This window comes from Amblyraja radiata, chromosome 9 (assembly GCF_010909765.2).
Source record: "Amblyraja radiata isolate CabotCenter1 chromosome 9, sAmbRad1.1.pri, whole genome shotgun sequence".
Lineage (NCBI taxonomy): Eukaryota > Metazoa > Chordata > Chondrichthyes > Rajiformes > Rajidae > Amblyraja > Amblyraja radiata.
This window is the reverse complement of record NC_045964.1, coordinates 57,508,677-57,524,677: the sequence shown is the minus strand read 5'-3', so window position 1 is coordinate 57,524,677 and position 16,001 is coordinate 57,508,677. Positions and strand designations below refer to the sequence as shown.

The window sequence follows — 16,001 nt, the reverse complement described above, 5'->3', positions numbered from 1 at the left end:
CTGTATGGAGTGTGCACGTTCTCCCCGTGACTGCGTGGGTTTTCTCCCACACTCCAAAGACGTGCAGGTTTGTAGGCTTGGTATAAATGTAAATTGTCCCTAGTGTGTGTAGGATAGTGCTAATGTGGCTGGTCGGAGCAGACTAGGCGGGCCGAAGGGCCTGTTTCCACGCTGTATCTTTAAACTAAACTAAAAATAACTAGAGTATGGAAACAGGCCCTGCAGTCTAACTTGCCCATGCCAACCTACATGCCCGAGCTACTCTTATCCCGCCTGCATGCATTTGGCCCATATCCTTCTAAACTTATCCTATCCATGTACCTATCCAAATGTCATTTAAACGCTGTGATAGTGCCTCCCTCAACTACCTCCTCCAGCATGTCATTCCATCCACCCACTACTCTCTGTGTAAAAAAAAAATCACCTCTCAGATTCCTATTAAACCTTTCCCCCCCTCACCTTAAAGTAATGTCCTCTGGTCTTTGATTCAACTGGGTAAAAGACTGTGCAACTACTCTATACCTAATCCCTTCGTGATTTTATACACCTTGTCAAAGGACAGATTACGGTTTAGATTTAAATTTATGGATCACAATATAAAAGTTGTTAGATCGTGTATGAATTGACTGTGTTGTTAATAGTAGGTAGGGTATTTCGGTCTGTGGGAAATATAGATTATCTGTGCTATGGGCGAGAAAGCTAGAATAGAGGAGAGTGAGGTAATACAATTAAGGAGATGTAACAAGTCAAGGCAATTTGCAATAAATGGGAGGTCATTGAGTTATGTGGAGGAATAATGGGAATCTTGGAGAGTACAGTTACAGATGCTCAGAAGATAACAGGAAAAATCCATAAATCGATTTAAAAGGTAGTTTATATCCTTCTGAAGCACCAATTCTAAAATCAGAGAGGCCATTTTAGGACCGTGCAACACTAGCTAGGTAACGCTTTAGTATTTTGTACAATTGTGATCACTGCATTGCAGGAATGATGTAATTGAGCTAGAGAGGGTGCAAGGGTTACAAGGACGTTGGCATGATCGGAAAGTTGTATGTTTGAGGAAAGATTGGTTAAACTGGGGTCGTTTCCATTCATTAATCGCATTGTGCGATCAGAATGCACTCTCAATTCATGAAAATTACATAGGAATGCAAGGTGGCTGAGGACAACCAAAATAGAGGCAAAAGAAAATGCACAAAATAGAGGCAGATTCTAGAACCTGTAGTGAAAAAAACGTCATTGGAGTCAAAGCAGAATGTTCATAACAGTGCAGAACCACACCTTGCTTCACTGTGCAACAGAGCAGGTGCAAAGATCTTTACAATGGTGACATGTCGGAATTCAGGGAGGGTTGGGCGATTGGGTGGGGGGGGGAGGGGCAGACAGGTGGAGAATAGAGTATGGCAGTGGTAATGGCATTAGCTTTTCATGACGTCTTATGACTCATTCATTCAAGCTAAATTCAGGAATTGTTTCAAGCGTGATTCTCCAATGGAAAATTCTGTTCCTGGAAAATGCTGTATATGTTTGGACAATAGACAATAGGTGCAGGAGTAGGCCATTCGGCCCTTCGAGCCAGCACCGCCATTCAATGTTATCATGGCTGATCATCCCCAATCAGTAAGCCCGTTCCTGCCTTCTCCCCATATCCCCTGACTCCGCTATTTTTAAGAGCCCTATCTAACTCTCTCTTGAAAGCATCCAGAGAACCTGCCTCCACCGCCCTCTGAGGCAGAGAATTCTACAGTCTCACAACTCTCTGTGAGAAAAAGTGTTTCCTCGTCTCCGTTCTAAATGGTTTACTCCTTATTCTTAAACTGTGGCCCCTGGTTCTGGACTCCTCCAACATCGGGAACAAGTTTCCTGCCTCGAGCGCGTCCAAACCCATAACAATCTTATATGTTTCAATGAGATTCCCTCTCATCCTTCTAAACTCCAGAGTGTACAAGCCCAGCCGCTCCATTCTCTCAGCATATGACAGTCCCACCATCCCAGGAATTAACCTTGTAAACCTACGCTGCACTCCCTTTATCCTCTTCCTTTCCAATATGGTCACCTTATAACTCTCTGGCCAGTTGAATTTCACTTTGTTGTCGTGAAAACGTTGCAAAGGAGGATACTCCATTGACAAAGAAAGGAAAAAAAATACCCCAGGCTTTCTTGCTTTGATACTGAATGAGGGTGTTTTAAATTATTAGAATGAATTTGTTTTCCCACCATTAGAAAAGTAATTTGCCAGCTATTTTAAATTGAACATATATTCTTGTTTTTGGACAGGCATTACTTAGAATACCTTTTCTAACTCTTTATGGTCAGTGTTATCTTAAAAATGATCAGTTGCCTGGAATAGCTACCTAAAATATTACCAGTAGTCTCAGACCTACTTAGTGTCAAAACAGTGGTCGTGTTCACATGTTGCTTTACTGCACTGCAGCCCCACGGGATTTGGGTTGCCAAATAAGTGAATGACTACGATTTGCTAACGAGAATGTGGAGGAAATTTTCGAGTAGGAAAACCTCTGCACGGGGACACTTTCTTCTCCACTGGCCAAAGAACCTTTGTTCCAAGAATCTGGTGCCTTGTCATGCTCACCGACGCCACAGCATGTTGCTGAACCAATTAAGTGTCACAGAGCTATGCAGCTTGGTATCAGGCTCTTCGGCCCAACTCGTCCATGCCGTGTTGTAACTAATGGCATCAACAGATTGTTTCGGAAGAACAATTACTAAAAGTGGAGAGATAAAGAGGAAAGTAGTTCTGCCACTTGCAGTTATGAATGTATGCACGTGGATTTTGAATTTAATATTATTGTCGGAACTTGTTCGTTTGTACGGGTATCGTTAAACTGGGTGCCGGGGTTGACATATTTTTATATGCACAGGATTTTTAGTCATGAAAGTACACTACACACAGAAAAATACAATGAAGCCATCTCCAGAATAACCTTTAAAAGAAATAAGGAGGATGGATCTATACAAGGCTGTATTGCAGGTGTAATGGACCAAGTGGATTAATCTGTAACAATCAGATTCTAAATACACCTTCAGAATAAAGATTTGTGGCCACATTTTAAATCTATAGTTCACTGTTTAAATAACATTTCTGAATCTCTTATTTGGATGTGGTTTTTAAAAACACTTCACACAGAAAGCAAAATGTGTAATTAAGCAAGAAGTGGGGTATTAATATTGAAAACTAAAATTTATTTTCAGCAGTAATTGACACCCATGACCTTTATAATTGTCACCACTTTGCAGGGCAGACCCTGGATGAGTTGGGTCAAAGCTGCTGCAAAAGTTACCCAGGCCATTGAGAATTAACGAAAATCCACAAACACCAACTAAAATGTATTGTGTACAGAAATTTAATAAGATTTGCAAATTAAACCTCAATTTGGAATTTACAAACATATTTCTCAAAAGTTGAACTGAGCTGGAAGCTAAATGAAAAGCAATAGTGTATTTGGAAAAAAAGCTGGGTCTTTGAAGTTAGGATGGCACTGTGTCAGCACAATTATATTAACAAGACATACAAAGCATTTGACAACATTTATACTTTTAACACATTTTAAAGGCTAAAATTGTGAGTTGTGAATAAGTTAGAAACAGAACTTTTCAGAACATAAGTAGTGGGAGTACTGTTTGCCCCTTGTAACTGATTCACTATTCAGTAATACTTTTGCTGATTTTCTAACCACTATGCCATTTTGCATCACTGGAATCATACGGCGTGGAAACAAGCCCTCTGGCCCAATTTGCCCACACCAACTAACATGGCCCATCCACACTAGTCCCAACCGCCTGCATTTAGCCCATGCCCTTATAAACCTAACCTTTCGTCTGAAGAAGGGTTTCGACCCGAAACATTGCCTATTTCCTTTGCTCCATAGATGCTGCCTCACCCGCTGAGTTTCTCCAGCATTTTTGTCTACCTTCGATTTTCCAGCATCTGCAGTTCCTTCTTAAACATGTACCTGTCCACATGTCTTTTAAACGTTATGTTAGTACCTGCCTCAACTCCCTCCTCTTGCAGTTTATTCCATATACCCCACCACTCTCTGTGTAAAAAAAAAAGCATTGCCTCTCAGGTTCCCATTAAATCTTTCCACCCTCACCTTATACCTATGTCCTCTGGATCTTGATTCCCCTACTCTGGGTAAAATACTCTGTGTATTTACCCTATCCATTCTCCCCATGATCTGACACACCTCTATAAGATTACCCCTCAGTCTCATAGGCTCTAACTTCATTCCTCGAGTCTTTTAAAATATAAAAGCTGTTTTCTTGAATATAATCAGTGACATATTTAATTCAAAAAATTCACTGCATTTGAGTAAAAATACTCACCTGGCATATCTTTTCCCATATTTCATCACAACCTGCCTTTTCTTGAAAGCTGAGGGCCAAGTCATAGTTTTCTGCTTCTGACCACACAATCAATGTATCCTGAAGTGTATTATAATTAAGAAAATAAATGAAATTAAAGCAAAAATATCAACATCAGTACAATTATACCACTAGATTCCAAAACAACAATAATAAGTATCAGAAGAGTTAAAATACATTGTGGAAACTCCTACATATAAATGAAACAATTCAGCAAGTAATAAAATCATCAGTCATCTTATGAATAAAATTATATTTTGTTCATTTTTAACCTTTTCTTCCCCCACCTCGGCAACATGTTGGCTTTCGGCTATAAAGCAACTTATTCTTTCTCTCGGATGTCAATCTTCCCTTGTTCTATAATTTTGCTAATTTTTTAATTATGGTTCATCATGCACCAGTAGCACTCTGGAAGCAAGTTATTATCTGAACACTCATGTACAAGCCTTGGTCAATTATTTAATAGTAGATACCAGGCAACTCAACAGACAACAATGTGATTTACAGTTCCAATCACCATCACGAGCATGAAAGTAGTGGCCCATTTTAAAATACATTTTTTCTCCATTATTCTCATCCACCAAATATTCTTCATGTTAAAAAAGCATACCAAGTGAAACGTGTTGTAGTGACTGCCATTTAATTAGCCATCATCTTCAACATTATTGTCAAATGCATGATTACGGTGAGCTACAATAAAACATTCTTACTTGCAGCATCACTGGCACATTAACTCAAACAAAATACAATTAAAAAAAATGACACTTAAATTACACATACATTTCTAATAAAGTTGTGCAAAAAGCCATTAGTGCACAGAGATTAGAAACACAGAAAACAAGTTCATAGCAGTGCAAGAGGTGCACTATCGTGTTCCATTGTCAAGGTGGTATTTGGGTTCTGTAGATCAGTTCAAGAACCTGATAGGTGTAGGAAAGTAGCTGTTAATGACCTAGTGTTGTGGGACTTCAAGCCTTTGTACCTCCTTCCCAATGGTAGTGAGCAGTGAGAAGGGGGTATTGGTGGGGATACTTGATGATGGATGATGTTTTCTTTAGGCTGCACCTCATATAGATGGTTTGGATGGTGGAGAGGGCTTTGCCCACAAGTCCATTACTCTCGGCAGCCTCTTGCGTTGGAATTACCATATAATACAACCAGTCAGGATAGTTTCTACAGCACATCTGTGGAGGGTGATTAGAGATTTCAGCGACAGGTTACATTTCTTTCAATTTGAATTAAAGTAGTAGCATTGACGTGACCTTCTTCGAGATTGTGGTGCGCCCTGGACATGTCATCCAAGATGCAAACGCCCAGCAATTTAAAGCTGCCACTCTCTCCACCACTGACCCATCCTTAAAAACTGTTGCAGAGTCTTCTGGTTTCCCTTTTCTAAAGTCAATGATCAGTTCCTTGGTCTTGTTGAGCAAGAGGCTCTTGTTACAGCACCACTCAACCAGATGTTCCACCTCTCCCCTGAATTCTCTCATAATTCAGTGATTCAGCCAACAACAACAGTGTCATTGGCAAATTTATAGATGATATTGGAGTTGTGCTTGGCGTAGATTCCAGGAATGAGGGAATAGTTTGAGAAATTGGATAAGCACCTGCTTTCCTTTGCTAAACAAGATGTGTGTGTTTGCCAATGTGTTTAATGCAGATTAATAAGCGGTAAAGTCAGAGATTAAATACAAATTCTCCACTTTACAATTAATATTCAACAATGCAACTCACTATCTCCCCCCCCCCCGGATCAGGCAGAGGGTTAAAATAAATAATTACCAACAGATACACAAAAATCAATTATTTTGCTAAATTATTTTTATGGAACATTTAGTTTAGTGATACAGCGCAGAAACAGGCCCTTCGGCCCACCGATCCCTGCACATTAACACTATCCTACATCCACTAGGGACAATTTTTACATTTACCAAGCCTACAAATCTGTACGTCTTTGGAGTGTGGAAGGAAACCAAAGATCTTGGAGAAAACCCACGCAGGTCACAGGGAGAACGTACAAACTCCGTACAGACAGCACCCGTAGTCGGGATTGAACCCGGTTCTCAGACGATGCATTTGCTGTAAGGCAGCAGCTCTACCGCTGTGCCACCGTGACCGCCCTTTATACATTGAAATGTAGAAATAAACAACATACTCTATAGCTTCTCTAATTTTGCAGCCTCAGTGTTGGAAGCAACATTATAACCATTTATGACTATTCTAATAATCTCACTGGTGTGGGTGAAGGTGGAGATGGCAGGAGGAAATTATTCTTCTGTGGGAGTATTTTGAAACCTCATAACCAGGATTATTTTAGTGCTTTAATTTTCCTCATATTTATTCCTGCCATATTTCAATGAACAATTTGTGCAAAATGCGGCATCACGAGTGCGACTTACTGATTACACAGTTGCACATTTTTCATGGTCAGAGTCTTGAACACTGGATTCTCAGATTAAAGGTTTGATGCCTGTGAACCAGGCGATCAAGGGTCCAGGGACCAATTTTTAGTTTTAGAGATGGTGTGGAAACAGGCCCATCGGGCCACCGAGTCCGCGCCGGCCAAAGATCTCCCATACACTAGCTCTATCCTACATCCTAGGGACAATTTACAGAAGCCAATTAACCTACAAACCTGCATGTATTTGGAATGTGGGAGGTGACCAGAGCACCTGGAGGAAACCCACAGAGTCATCCGTGGTCAGGATCAAAGCTGGATCTCTGGTGCTGCAAGGCAGCAACTCTACTGCTGCGCCACTGTGCCACCCCTTAAGCTGAAGGCATGTTCATAAATGGTGGAATGATTAATAATGGTCTAATATTTATGTACAAATCAATACCCTGCCAAAAAAACACACTAAGAGTGTTACAACAATTATTTCACTGCATCTTAATGGCAAATATATACATTAATGTGTTCAATTACCCAAGTGAAATGAGTTGGTCAACTACAAGCATCCTGTGAGCCAAGATAAATAGACAATAGGTGCAGGAGTAGGCTATTCGGCCCTTTGAGCCAGCACCGCCATTCAATGTGATCATGGCTGATCATCCCCAATCAGTACCTCGTTCCTGCCTTCTCCCCACATCCCCCGACTCCGCTATTTTTAAGAGCCCTATCTAGCTCTCTCTTGAAAGCATCCAGAGAACCTGCCTCCACCACCCTCTGAGGCAGGGAATTCCACAGACTCACCACTCTCTGTGAAAAAAAGTGTTTCCTCGTCTCCGTTCTAAATGGCTTACTCCTTATTCTTAAACTGTGGCCCCATGTTCTAGACTCCCCCAACATCGGGAACATGTTTCCTTTCAAATAAAGATTTGCAGCAAGTGTCCAGGAAGTCATAATATTCATTTTATTACATCATTTAGGTTGTGCAAAACCTTGCAAGGGTCCTGAACGGAAACGTCATCAGTCCATTTCTCTTCACAGATGCTGCCAGGCCTGCCGAGTAACTACAGTAGTGGTATTTTGCCCACACCTTTTAAAGTTTGCAATTTTAAATCTAATATCTAATTTTAACTTTATTTAGTGTCAAATTTAAAATGTGACTATTTACTTGGAACTTTGGATCCATCTTAAAGATCACCACCACCAGGATCTGCTACCAGTGACACATATGGTCTAGAGCACACAACCTCAACAGAGCAGGTCCAGAACAGCATCTATGATTTAAAAAAAGTCAAAGTGCTGGAGTAACGCAACAGATTCTCTGCTCAATGGACCCTGACCCGAAACGTTTCCTATCCATGTTCTTCAGAGATGCTGCCTGACCCACTGAGTACTCCAGCACTGTGTGTCTTTTTTGTGTTAACTAGCATCTGCAATTCCTTGTTTCAGCATCCTTGATAATATATGAGCCTGTTATCTTACGGAGCATGTGTAATTTGTTCTGTGTAAAGGAGATGGCAATCTGACCAAAACTGCTTCCAGGGAGCCACCAGTTGTTTAAAAATACATCAAAACAGCTGTGCACTCATACTAAGTGCATGACTGTATCCATGGCAACTCCCTCATTACACTACCCTCTAAGCAGACAGGAAAATATTCACTAATTACAGCTCAAAATCAGCAGCCAAATTAAAATCAAGTCTCCTGACCAAGATCTGATATACCACAAAAAAATCTGGTATCATGACATTCAGCAATAAAATTTACAGACCAAGATCTTATTTTTGCTAGGGTGGGTTAAAAGGGAGATGAAAGAAGGAAAAACAAACACGGCTCTGTTTTATTTTTACATTGCCTCAGCAGCCTCGAGGTGCTTCAATAGAAAATGCATTATAATGAAAAGAAATGTAAGTTGCTAGGCTCCTCTACAAGAAAACCAAGGATCTACTATGCATTTGTCTGCAGAGCTTCAGTTCGTCAACTAGATTTCAACAACTAACAACACGAATGGTTAATTTCATCATGTCAGAACACACACACACACACACACACACACACACACATTTACTGAATTTATTTTCAAGATTTGCCATAACAGTATTTGATCTTGTACTCTGGTTTATCACCAAAAGTTCCAAATAGTACATGCTGAAAAAAAAAGTGAATTTCAGTTAACTGATGACGCCAACTTTAAGCATGATAGTTATCTATGCATAAAATCTGGGAAATGAAGGAAGAACTGCTGGGACCCAGGTAGTTATTTACATCATCTTTTACCACAGGGGAGGGTACCCGATGGTTAATGTTGTGGCTTTATTTAAGAATGACTGCAAGGAAAATCCAGAAAACTACAGGCCAGTAAGCCTGTCATTAGTGGTGGGCACTTTATTTTTGGAGGGGATGCTGAGGAACAGGATCGACCAACATTTGGATAAGCAGGGTGTGATTAGAGAGTCAGCCTTGCTTGTGAAAGGGAAAAACAAGCCTCGCAAATTTCATAAGTTCATAAATTATAGGAGTAGAATTAGGCCATTTGGCCCAACAAGTCGACTCCGCCATTCAATCATGGCTGGTCTATTTTTCCCTCTCAAACCTATTCTCATGCTTGATCCGCATAACCCCATACACACGTACTAATTAAGAATCTATTAAGATTCACCATTAAAATATCCATTGACGGCCTCCACAGCATTCCCTGGCAACGATTCACCACCAATTTGATGGTCGTTTTTTTTTTTAAAGAGGTCACTGAGACCATTGACGAGGCAGTTTAGTGAACATTGCCCAAGGCCCTACTAACGTCCATATAGACAAGGTCTTGCAGGACAGGCTAGTCCGGAAGGTTAGATCACAAAGGATCCTCAGTGAGCTAGCCAACTGGATTGAAAATTGGCTTGGTGGAAGAAGCCAAAGGGTGGCAGTGAAGGGTTGATTCTAGGATTGGAGGCCTGTAGGCAGTAGTGTGCCTCGGGGATCTGTGCTGGATACACTGTTGTTTATCATCCTTATTAATGATTTGGATGGCAATATACAGTGCATTGAGAAAGTATTCAGACCCCTTCACTTTTTCCTAATTTTGTTACATTACAGCCTTATTCTAAAATTGGTTAGTCATTTTTTTTTATCATCAATCTACGCACAATATCTCATAATATAAAAGCGAAAACAGGTGTTTAGTAATTATTGCAAAATAATTAAAAATAAATAACTGAAATATCACATTTACGTAAGTATTCAGACCCTTTGCTGTGACTCTCAAAATTGAGCTTTGGTGCATCGTGTTTCCATTGATTATCCTTGAGATGTTTCTACAACTTGATAGGAGTCTACAAGTGGTAAATTAAATTGATTGTACATGATTTGGAAAGGCACACACCTGTCTATATAACGTCCCAGAGTTGACAGTGCATGTCAGAGCAAAAAACAAGCCATGAAGACGAAGGAATTGTCTGTAGACCTCTGAGACAGGATTGTGTTGAGACACAGATCTGGGGAAGGGTATAAACATTTTTTGGAGCATTGCAGGTCCCGAAGAGCACAGTGGCCTCCGTCATTCTTAAATAAAACTTTGAAACCACCAGGACTCTTCGTAGAGCCTGGCCAAACTGAGCAATCGGGGGAGAAGGGCCTTAGGATAGAGACTTACTAACATATTCAGGGAGGTGACCAAGAACCCGATGGTCACTCTGACCGAGCTCCAGAGTTCCTCTGTGGAGATGGGAGAAACTTCCAGAAGGACAACTATATCTGCAACTCCTCCAACCAGGCCTTTATTGTAGAGTGGCCAGACAGAAGCCACTCCTCAGTTAAAGGCACATGACAGCCCTGCTTAGAGTTTGCCAAAAGGCACGTAAACAAAATTCCCTGGCCTCATGAAACCAAGATTGAACTCTTTGGCCTGAATGCCAAGTGTCACGTCTGGAGGAAAACAGGCACCGCTCATCACCTGGCCAATACCATATCTACGAATACCATGAAGCATGGTGGTGGCAGCATCATGCTGTAGGGATGTTTTTCAGCGGTAGGAACTGGGAGACCAGTCAGGATCGAGGTAAAGATGAACGGAGCAAAGTATAGAGAGATCCTTGATGAAAACCTGCTCCAGAGCTTTCAGGACCTCGGACTGGGGCAGACGTTCACCTTCCAACAGAACAACAACCTAAAGCTCACGTCCAAGACAATGCAGGAATGGCTTTGTGACAAGTCTGTGAATGTCCGTAAGTGGCCCGGCTAGAGCCCGGACTTGAACCCGATCGAACATCTCTGGAGGGACCTGAAAATAGCTGTGCATCAACACTCCCCATCCAACCTGACAGAGCTTGAGAGGATCTGCAGAGAAGAATGGGATAAATTACCCAAATACAGGTGTGCCAAGCTTGTAGTGTGATACCCAAGAAGACTTGAGGTTGTAATCACTGCCAAAGGTGCCTCAATAAAGTACTGAGTAAAGGGTCTGAATACTTATGTAAATGTGATATTTCAGTTATTTATTTTTAATTATTTTGCAAAAATTTCTAAACACCTGTTTTCACTTATTTTATTGTGGGCTATTGTGTGTAGATTGCTGATAAAAAAAATGAATTTAATCCATTTTAGAATAAGGCTGTAACGTAACAAAATGTGGAAAAAGTGAAGGGGTCTGAATACTTTCTGAATGCACTGTAGTTAACGTGGTTAACACATTTGCAGAGGACACCAAAATTAATGGGATAGTGGACAGTGAATGGGTGTGTAAAAAAAGGATCAGGATGAAGCAGGGAAGTGGACAAAGAATAGGAGATGAAATGTAACTCTGATAAGTGTGATGTGTTACACTTTGTAGGTATGTTGCAAAACCTACCTTAAGCGTCGCTGCAGATCTGTCCCAGCCCGTGTGCGTGATTTTGGCGCCGTTGAGAGGGGGGCGGGTTTAAAACGCGATTTTCCCTAGGCTATTCAAATCGAGGTTGTTCAGCCTACTTATTTGCTGACGAAAAATCGCTTGGAGGTTCGTTCCCTGGAGCTATTTTTAAATTTATTTGGTTAATTTAATTGTTATAGTAGGTTAAAAATTATCCTCTAAACCCGCGACCGCCGACAACGGGACGGATCTCATACAGGGGACAACGGAGGTAGGTTGTTTATTTTTACATTAAAAAGGGCTTCTTAAGATCCCTTTATACAAAGTTTTATGTTGCGAGTAGCTAATTTGGGGCCCCATTAAATCCCGCAGTATTTTTCTGGGCATATGGGGTACAAATTCCCCGCAATGGGAACGTTCTAAACCAGCGCGTTCCTCAGAGTTCCACGGATCCCACTCGAAAGCTGATTTAAATGGCCATTAATTTACAGCAATTGAACACTAAATTCCTTCCATTTGGCCTATAAATTAATGTAAATGAGATTTAAAAATCATGTTTTATTGTGAATGTTATTTGGACACTTAGGCTATTTAAAAATGTTAATCTTTTCTTAAGAAATGGATAGATGTTTAGATCTAGTAATTGAAGTTTGGAATTAGCTACAATTGGGTAACTAACTATTTATATGCTTTAATTTCAGGTCATCCAAGTAAGATTGTTTCATATTTGTTTCAGAATGCTACAATCTATAATAACTGAAAATTTCTTTCAGTTCTCTTAATTTTTAAGAAAGTTATGGCCATTTCACTGTCCTCGATCACAGCTTTTGTGTTAAGTCAGTGGAAAATCAATAGGGAACAGGATGCTAATTTCCGAGTATGAAAATGGCCATAACCTTTTTAATACTGAAGATATGAAAGTGAATTAGGTGTCAAATTAAACTTATTTTTGTGCTTTATCTGATGGGATAAATTGCAGACTTGATTTTTTAAATCTCAAAATTTTGTAACATTGCTACACTTTGGCAAGTCAAACCAGGGCAGACCTTGCAGAATGAAATGTAGCACTCTGGAGAATGTAGAGCAGAGCAGGTAAACTGTTCCCTGAAAGTGGTAGATAACAGGGTGCTAAAGAAGACATTGGACACGCTTACCTTCCATCGGTAAGGGGACTGAGTACAGCAGCTGGTAAGACCACAATTAGAATGTTGTGTGCGGTTGCCCTGCTGTGAGAATGACACCATTAAGTTGGAGAGGGTGCAGAAAAGATTCACCAGGATGCTGCCTGGACTCAACGACTGATAAGGAGAGACTGTATGGGACTTTTTTCCTCCATAGAGAACAGGAGGCTGCAAGGTGACCTTATACAAAATCGCGAGGAGCATAGATAAGGTAAAAAGCTGTAATCTTTTCCTCGAGGCAGGGGAGTCTAAAATTAGGGTTTAAAGTTAGAAGGGACATATTTAAAAGACATCCGGAGGGCAACCTCTTCATGCAACGGTGTATAAATGGAATGAGCTGCCAGAACTGTAGAGGTGGGTATAATGTTAATAATTAAAAGACATTTCGACAAGAATTTAGATAGACAGGGCACGCATGCCACCTTCACCAGTCTAGCTACGTGATAAAGTCAAAATCATACAGCATGGGAACATGCCCTTTGGCCCAACTCGTCCATGCCGACCAAGATACCCTTCTAAGATTGTCCCATTTACTGAGAGTTTGACCCATATCTATACAAATCTTTCCTATCTGTCAACTACATACTGCAGCTCACATACCAAGGATGACGTATCCTCGTTTCTGTCAAAAGTATCTTTTAAATGTTAATATATCCAACTCAAATACTTCCACTGACAGCTTGTTCCATATACCCACCACTTTATGTGGAAAAATTTGCCCATCAAATTCTTATTAAATTTTTACAATCTAGTTCTTGATTCCCCAAACCTGGGAAAAAGACTGTGGATTCATCCCAGCTGTGTCCCTCATAATTGTATAAATCTCTGTACAATCACCCCACAACCTCCTGTCCTCCAAGGAATAACGTTTCAGCCTGCTCAACCTCACGTCCTGGCAAAATCTTCTTCAATGGTTTCAGGTTAATGGTATCATTATGTGCACTACCCTTTTGTCTCCTCTAGACCCCGTCTCATCTCTAGACTTTTTCCATCCATCTCTCAATCAAAACCCCTCCTTACCTGTATCCACCCCTCACTTGCCAGGCTTTGTTGCGCCCACGTCTCTTTTCCAGCTTTTTCTCCCACACCACAATCAGTATAAAGAAGGATCCCGACCGAAAACATTACCCATCCATGTTCTCCAGAGATGTTGCCTGACCTGCTGAGTCCAGCATTCAATGCAAGATTCCAGCATCTGTAGTTCCTTGCATTGCCATTTTCAGAGAACTACAAATTTGTATTCCTTGGTCCATTAGTTCTAAAACTCTCCCCAGGGCACCTACTATTCACTGTGAAAGTCCTAACTGGCTTGACGTCCCAAAATGCAATCCCACACATATCTGAATTAAACTCCATTTGCTATTCCTCAGCATCTCTGGAGAAAAAGGATGGGTGACGGTTGAAGAAGGGCCCCGATCCAAAACATCACCCATCCTTTTTCTCCAGAGATGCTGCCCGACCACCTCAATTACTCCAGCACTTTCTCTCCAATCTGCCATTGTACTCTATGTCTTTTTCTATGAAGCAGGGCTCGAAATTAGCGGTTGCCCGGGTGCCACTCAAAGCGCCGCCGGGCAACCTAAACGCCGCCATTTTTCCCGGCTTGGCACCCAGATACTGGTTTGTACCGAAGATAGACACAAAAAACTGGAGTAACTCCGCGGGTCAGGCAGCATCTCTGGAGAAAAGGAACGCAACGTTTTGTGTCGGCGACGGCTGTATTGCAGGGCAAAGATACTAGGTGCAGGGTGAGGAGGGGTCGGTGCGAATGACGGGCCCCGCACAGCCGCAGCAGCGGCCGCAATAGCGGCTCAGCCGCCTCCTCCTCCCGCACCCCGCCCGCCCTGATAAGGGCCTCTGCTTGCAAATCCGCTAACGGCGCGTTCAAAACAAACCCTCCCGCACGCCGAGGCCGGGAGGAGGGAGGGAGGGGGAGGCCTTAGCGTGCGGGAGGGTTTGTTTTGAAAGCGGCGTTAGCGGATTTGCAAGCAGAGGGAAGCGAGAGTGTTTCTGTACCAATAGCAATAACGACCCATGCTATGGCCATGTTATGGTAATTTTCGGTCCTTCACAGAAAACATGCTTGCATCAATCTGTAGTGTGCATGGTTAAGCATATATGCTACCGTGGTCCAGGATTTATTGACACAGGTTGATCATACGCTGAATAATCCAACCACATTTTTTTTTGGAAGTGGAAAGAACTAATAGAAATTGCATTAATTGCAATGTGTAAAAAGAGTTGAGGATCTGTCTTATAATTTTGCTGCATGTCATTGTGGGATATATCATGTCTTGATTGGTGAATATGTTTAGTTTGTGACTTTATTTGAAGCAGAAATAATATGTGAATGCTTCATTGAGTATAATTCAGACTGGTAACTACGCACTTTGTCCGAGCACATTATCGCACGTGTCATGCAATCCATCTTAAATGACCACCTAAACTCTCATTTGGCAACCTAAAAAGCTGCCAAGGTTGCCCGGCTGGCAACAGGGGAAAAAAGTTAAGCGAGAGCCCTGTGAAGCCAACAGTATTATTCCAATAAGTAAATTAAACAATATGCATTTATTATGTAGCACCTCTACATTATACAAAAGCAATGTCCTAAGACGCATTGTCTTTAAAATATAATATCCAATTGCACAGACAAGTAAGTGCCCACAAGGCAGGTCAAAATCATGGATTTTATGGTAAGGCTCATAAAAGTTCAAGGTTCAGAGAAGGAATTGGAAAGTTTAGGGCCTGAGCAGCTGAAGGAATAACCTCCAACAGTGAACAAGGAAACAAGACTGCATTAGCAGAACAGAAAAGTGCACGGGGAGCTTACAAGGCTGCAAGAAATTAATGGTACAGAAGGCTGCCCAAGTAGGAAAGATGTGAAAAACATTGATAATTTTCACGCAACTGGTTTGCTACCAAAATAGGCTCCAACATACATTATTTTAGTACAGTCCTACTGCCAAACTACAACATACATTTATTTATCTATGTGCCTTACCTGTTGTTTTTGATAAGCTGTATTAGGATTTATTTTCGATTCGAGGAGAAGAGAACCTAAAGAGAAAAGAAAAATTAAATTAGGTGATAATTTAGGTGGTCAATCATGTCTATTCCAAAGTTCTCGATAACGGTTTTGCATTTACCAGCAAGGTGGCTGAAAAGATAAAAAGCAAATTTGTCTGCCTTTTTCCTCCTTCACCTG

The 16,001-nt window shown here is 41.2% G+C and overlaps 2 protein-coding genes across 4 annotated transcripts in view; both read right to left on the bottom strand.

The window, feature by feature from the left end:
* The window catches only part of ccdc88c (coiled-coil domain containing 88C), a 445,054-nt gene that overhangs the window by 86,892 nt on the left and 342,161 nt on the right, over nucleotides 1-16,001 (bottom strand). The window lies entirely within an intron of this gene.
* The window catches only part of ppp4r3a (protein phosphatase 4 regulatory subunit 3A), a 106,292-nt gene that overhangs the window by 62,353 nt on the left and 27,938 nt on the right, over nucleotides 1-16,001 (bottom strand). For all 3 annotated transcript variants that reach the window (XM_033027530.1, XM_033027532.1, XM_033027531.1), the window contains exons 2-3: nucleotides 15,798-15,853; nucleotides 4,348-4,446 (exon numbers count right to left, since the gene is read on the bottom strand). In XM_033027530.1, coding sequence (XP_032883421.1) covers nucleotides 4,348-4,446; nucleotides 15,798-15,853 — 155 coding nt within the window. The remainder of the gene's footprint in view (nucleotides 1-4,347; nucleotides 4,447-15,797; nucleotides 15,854-16,001) is intronic.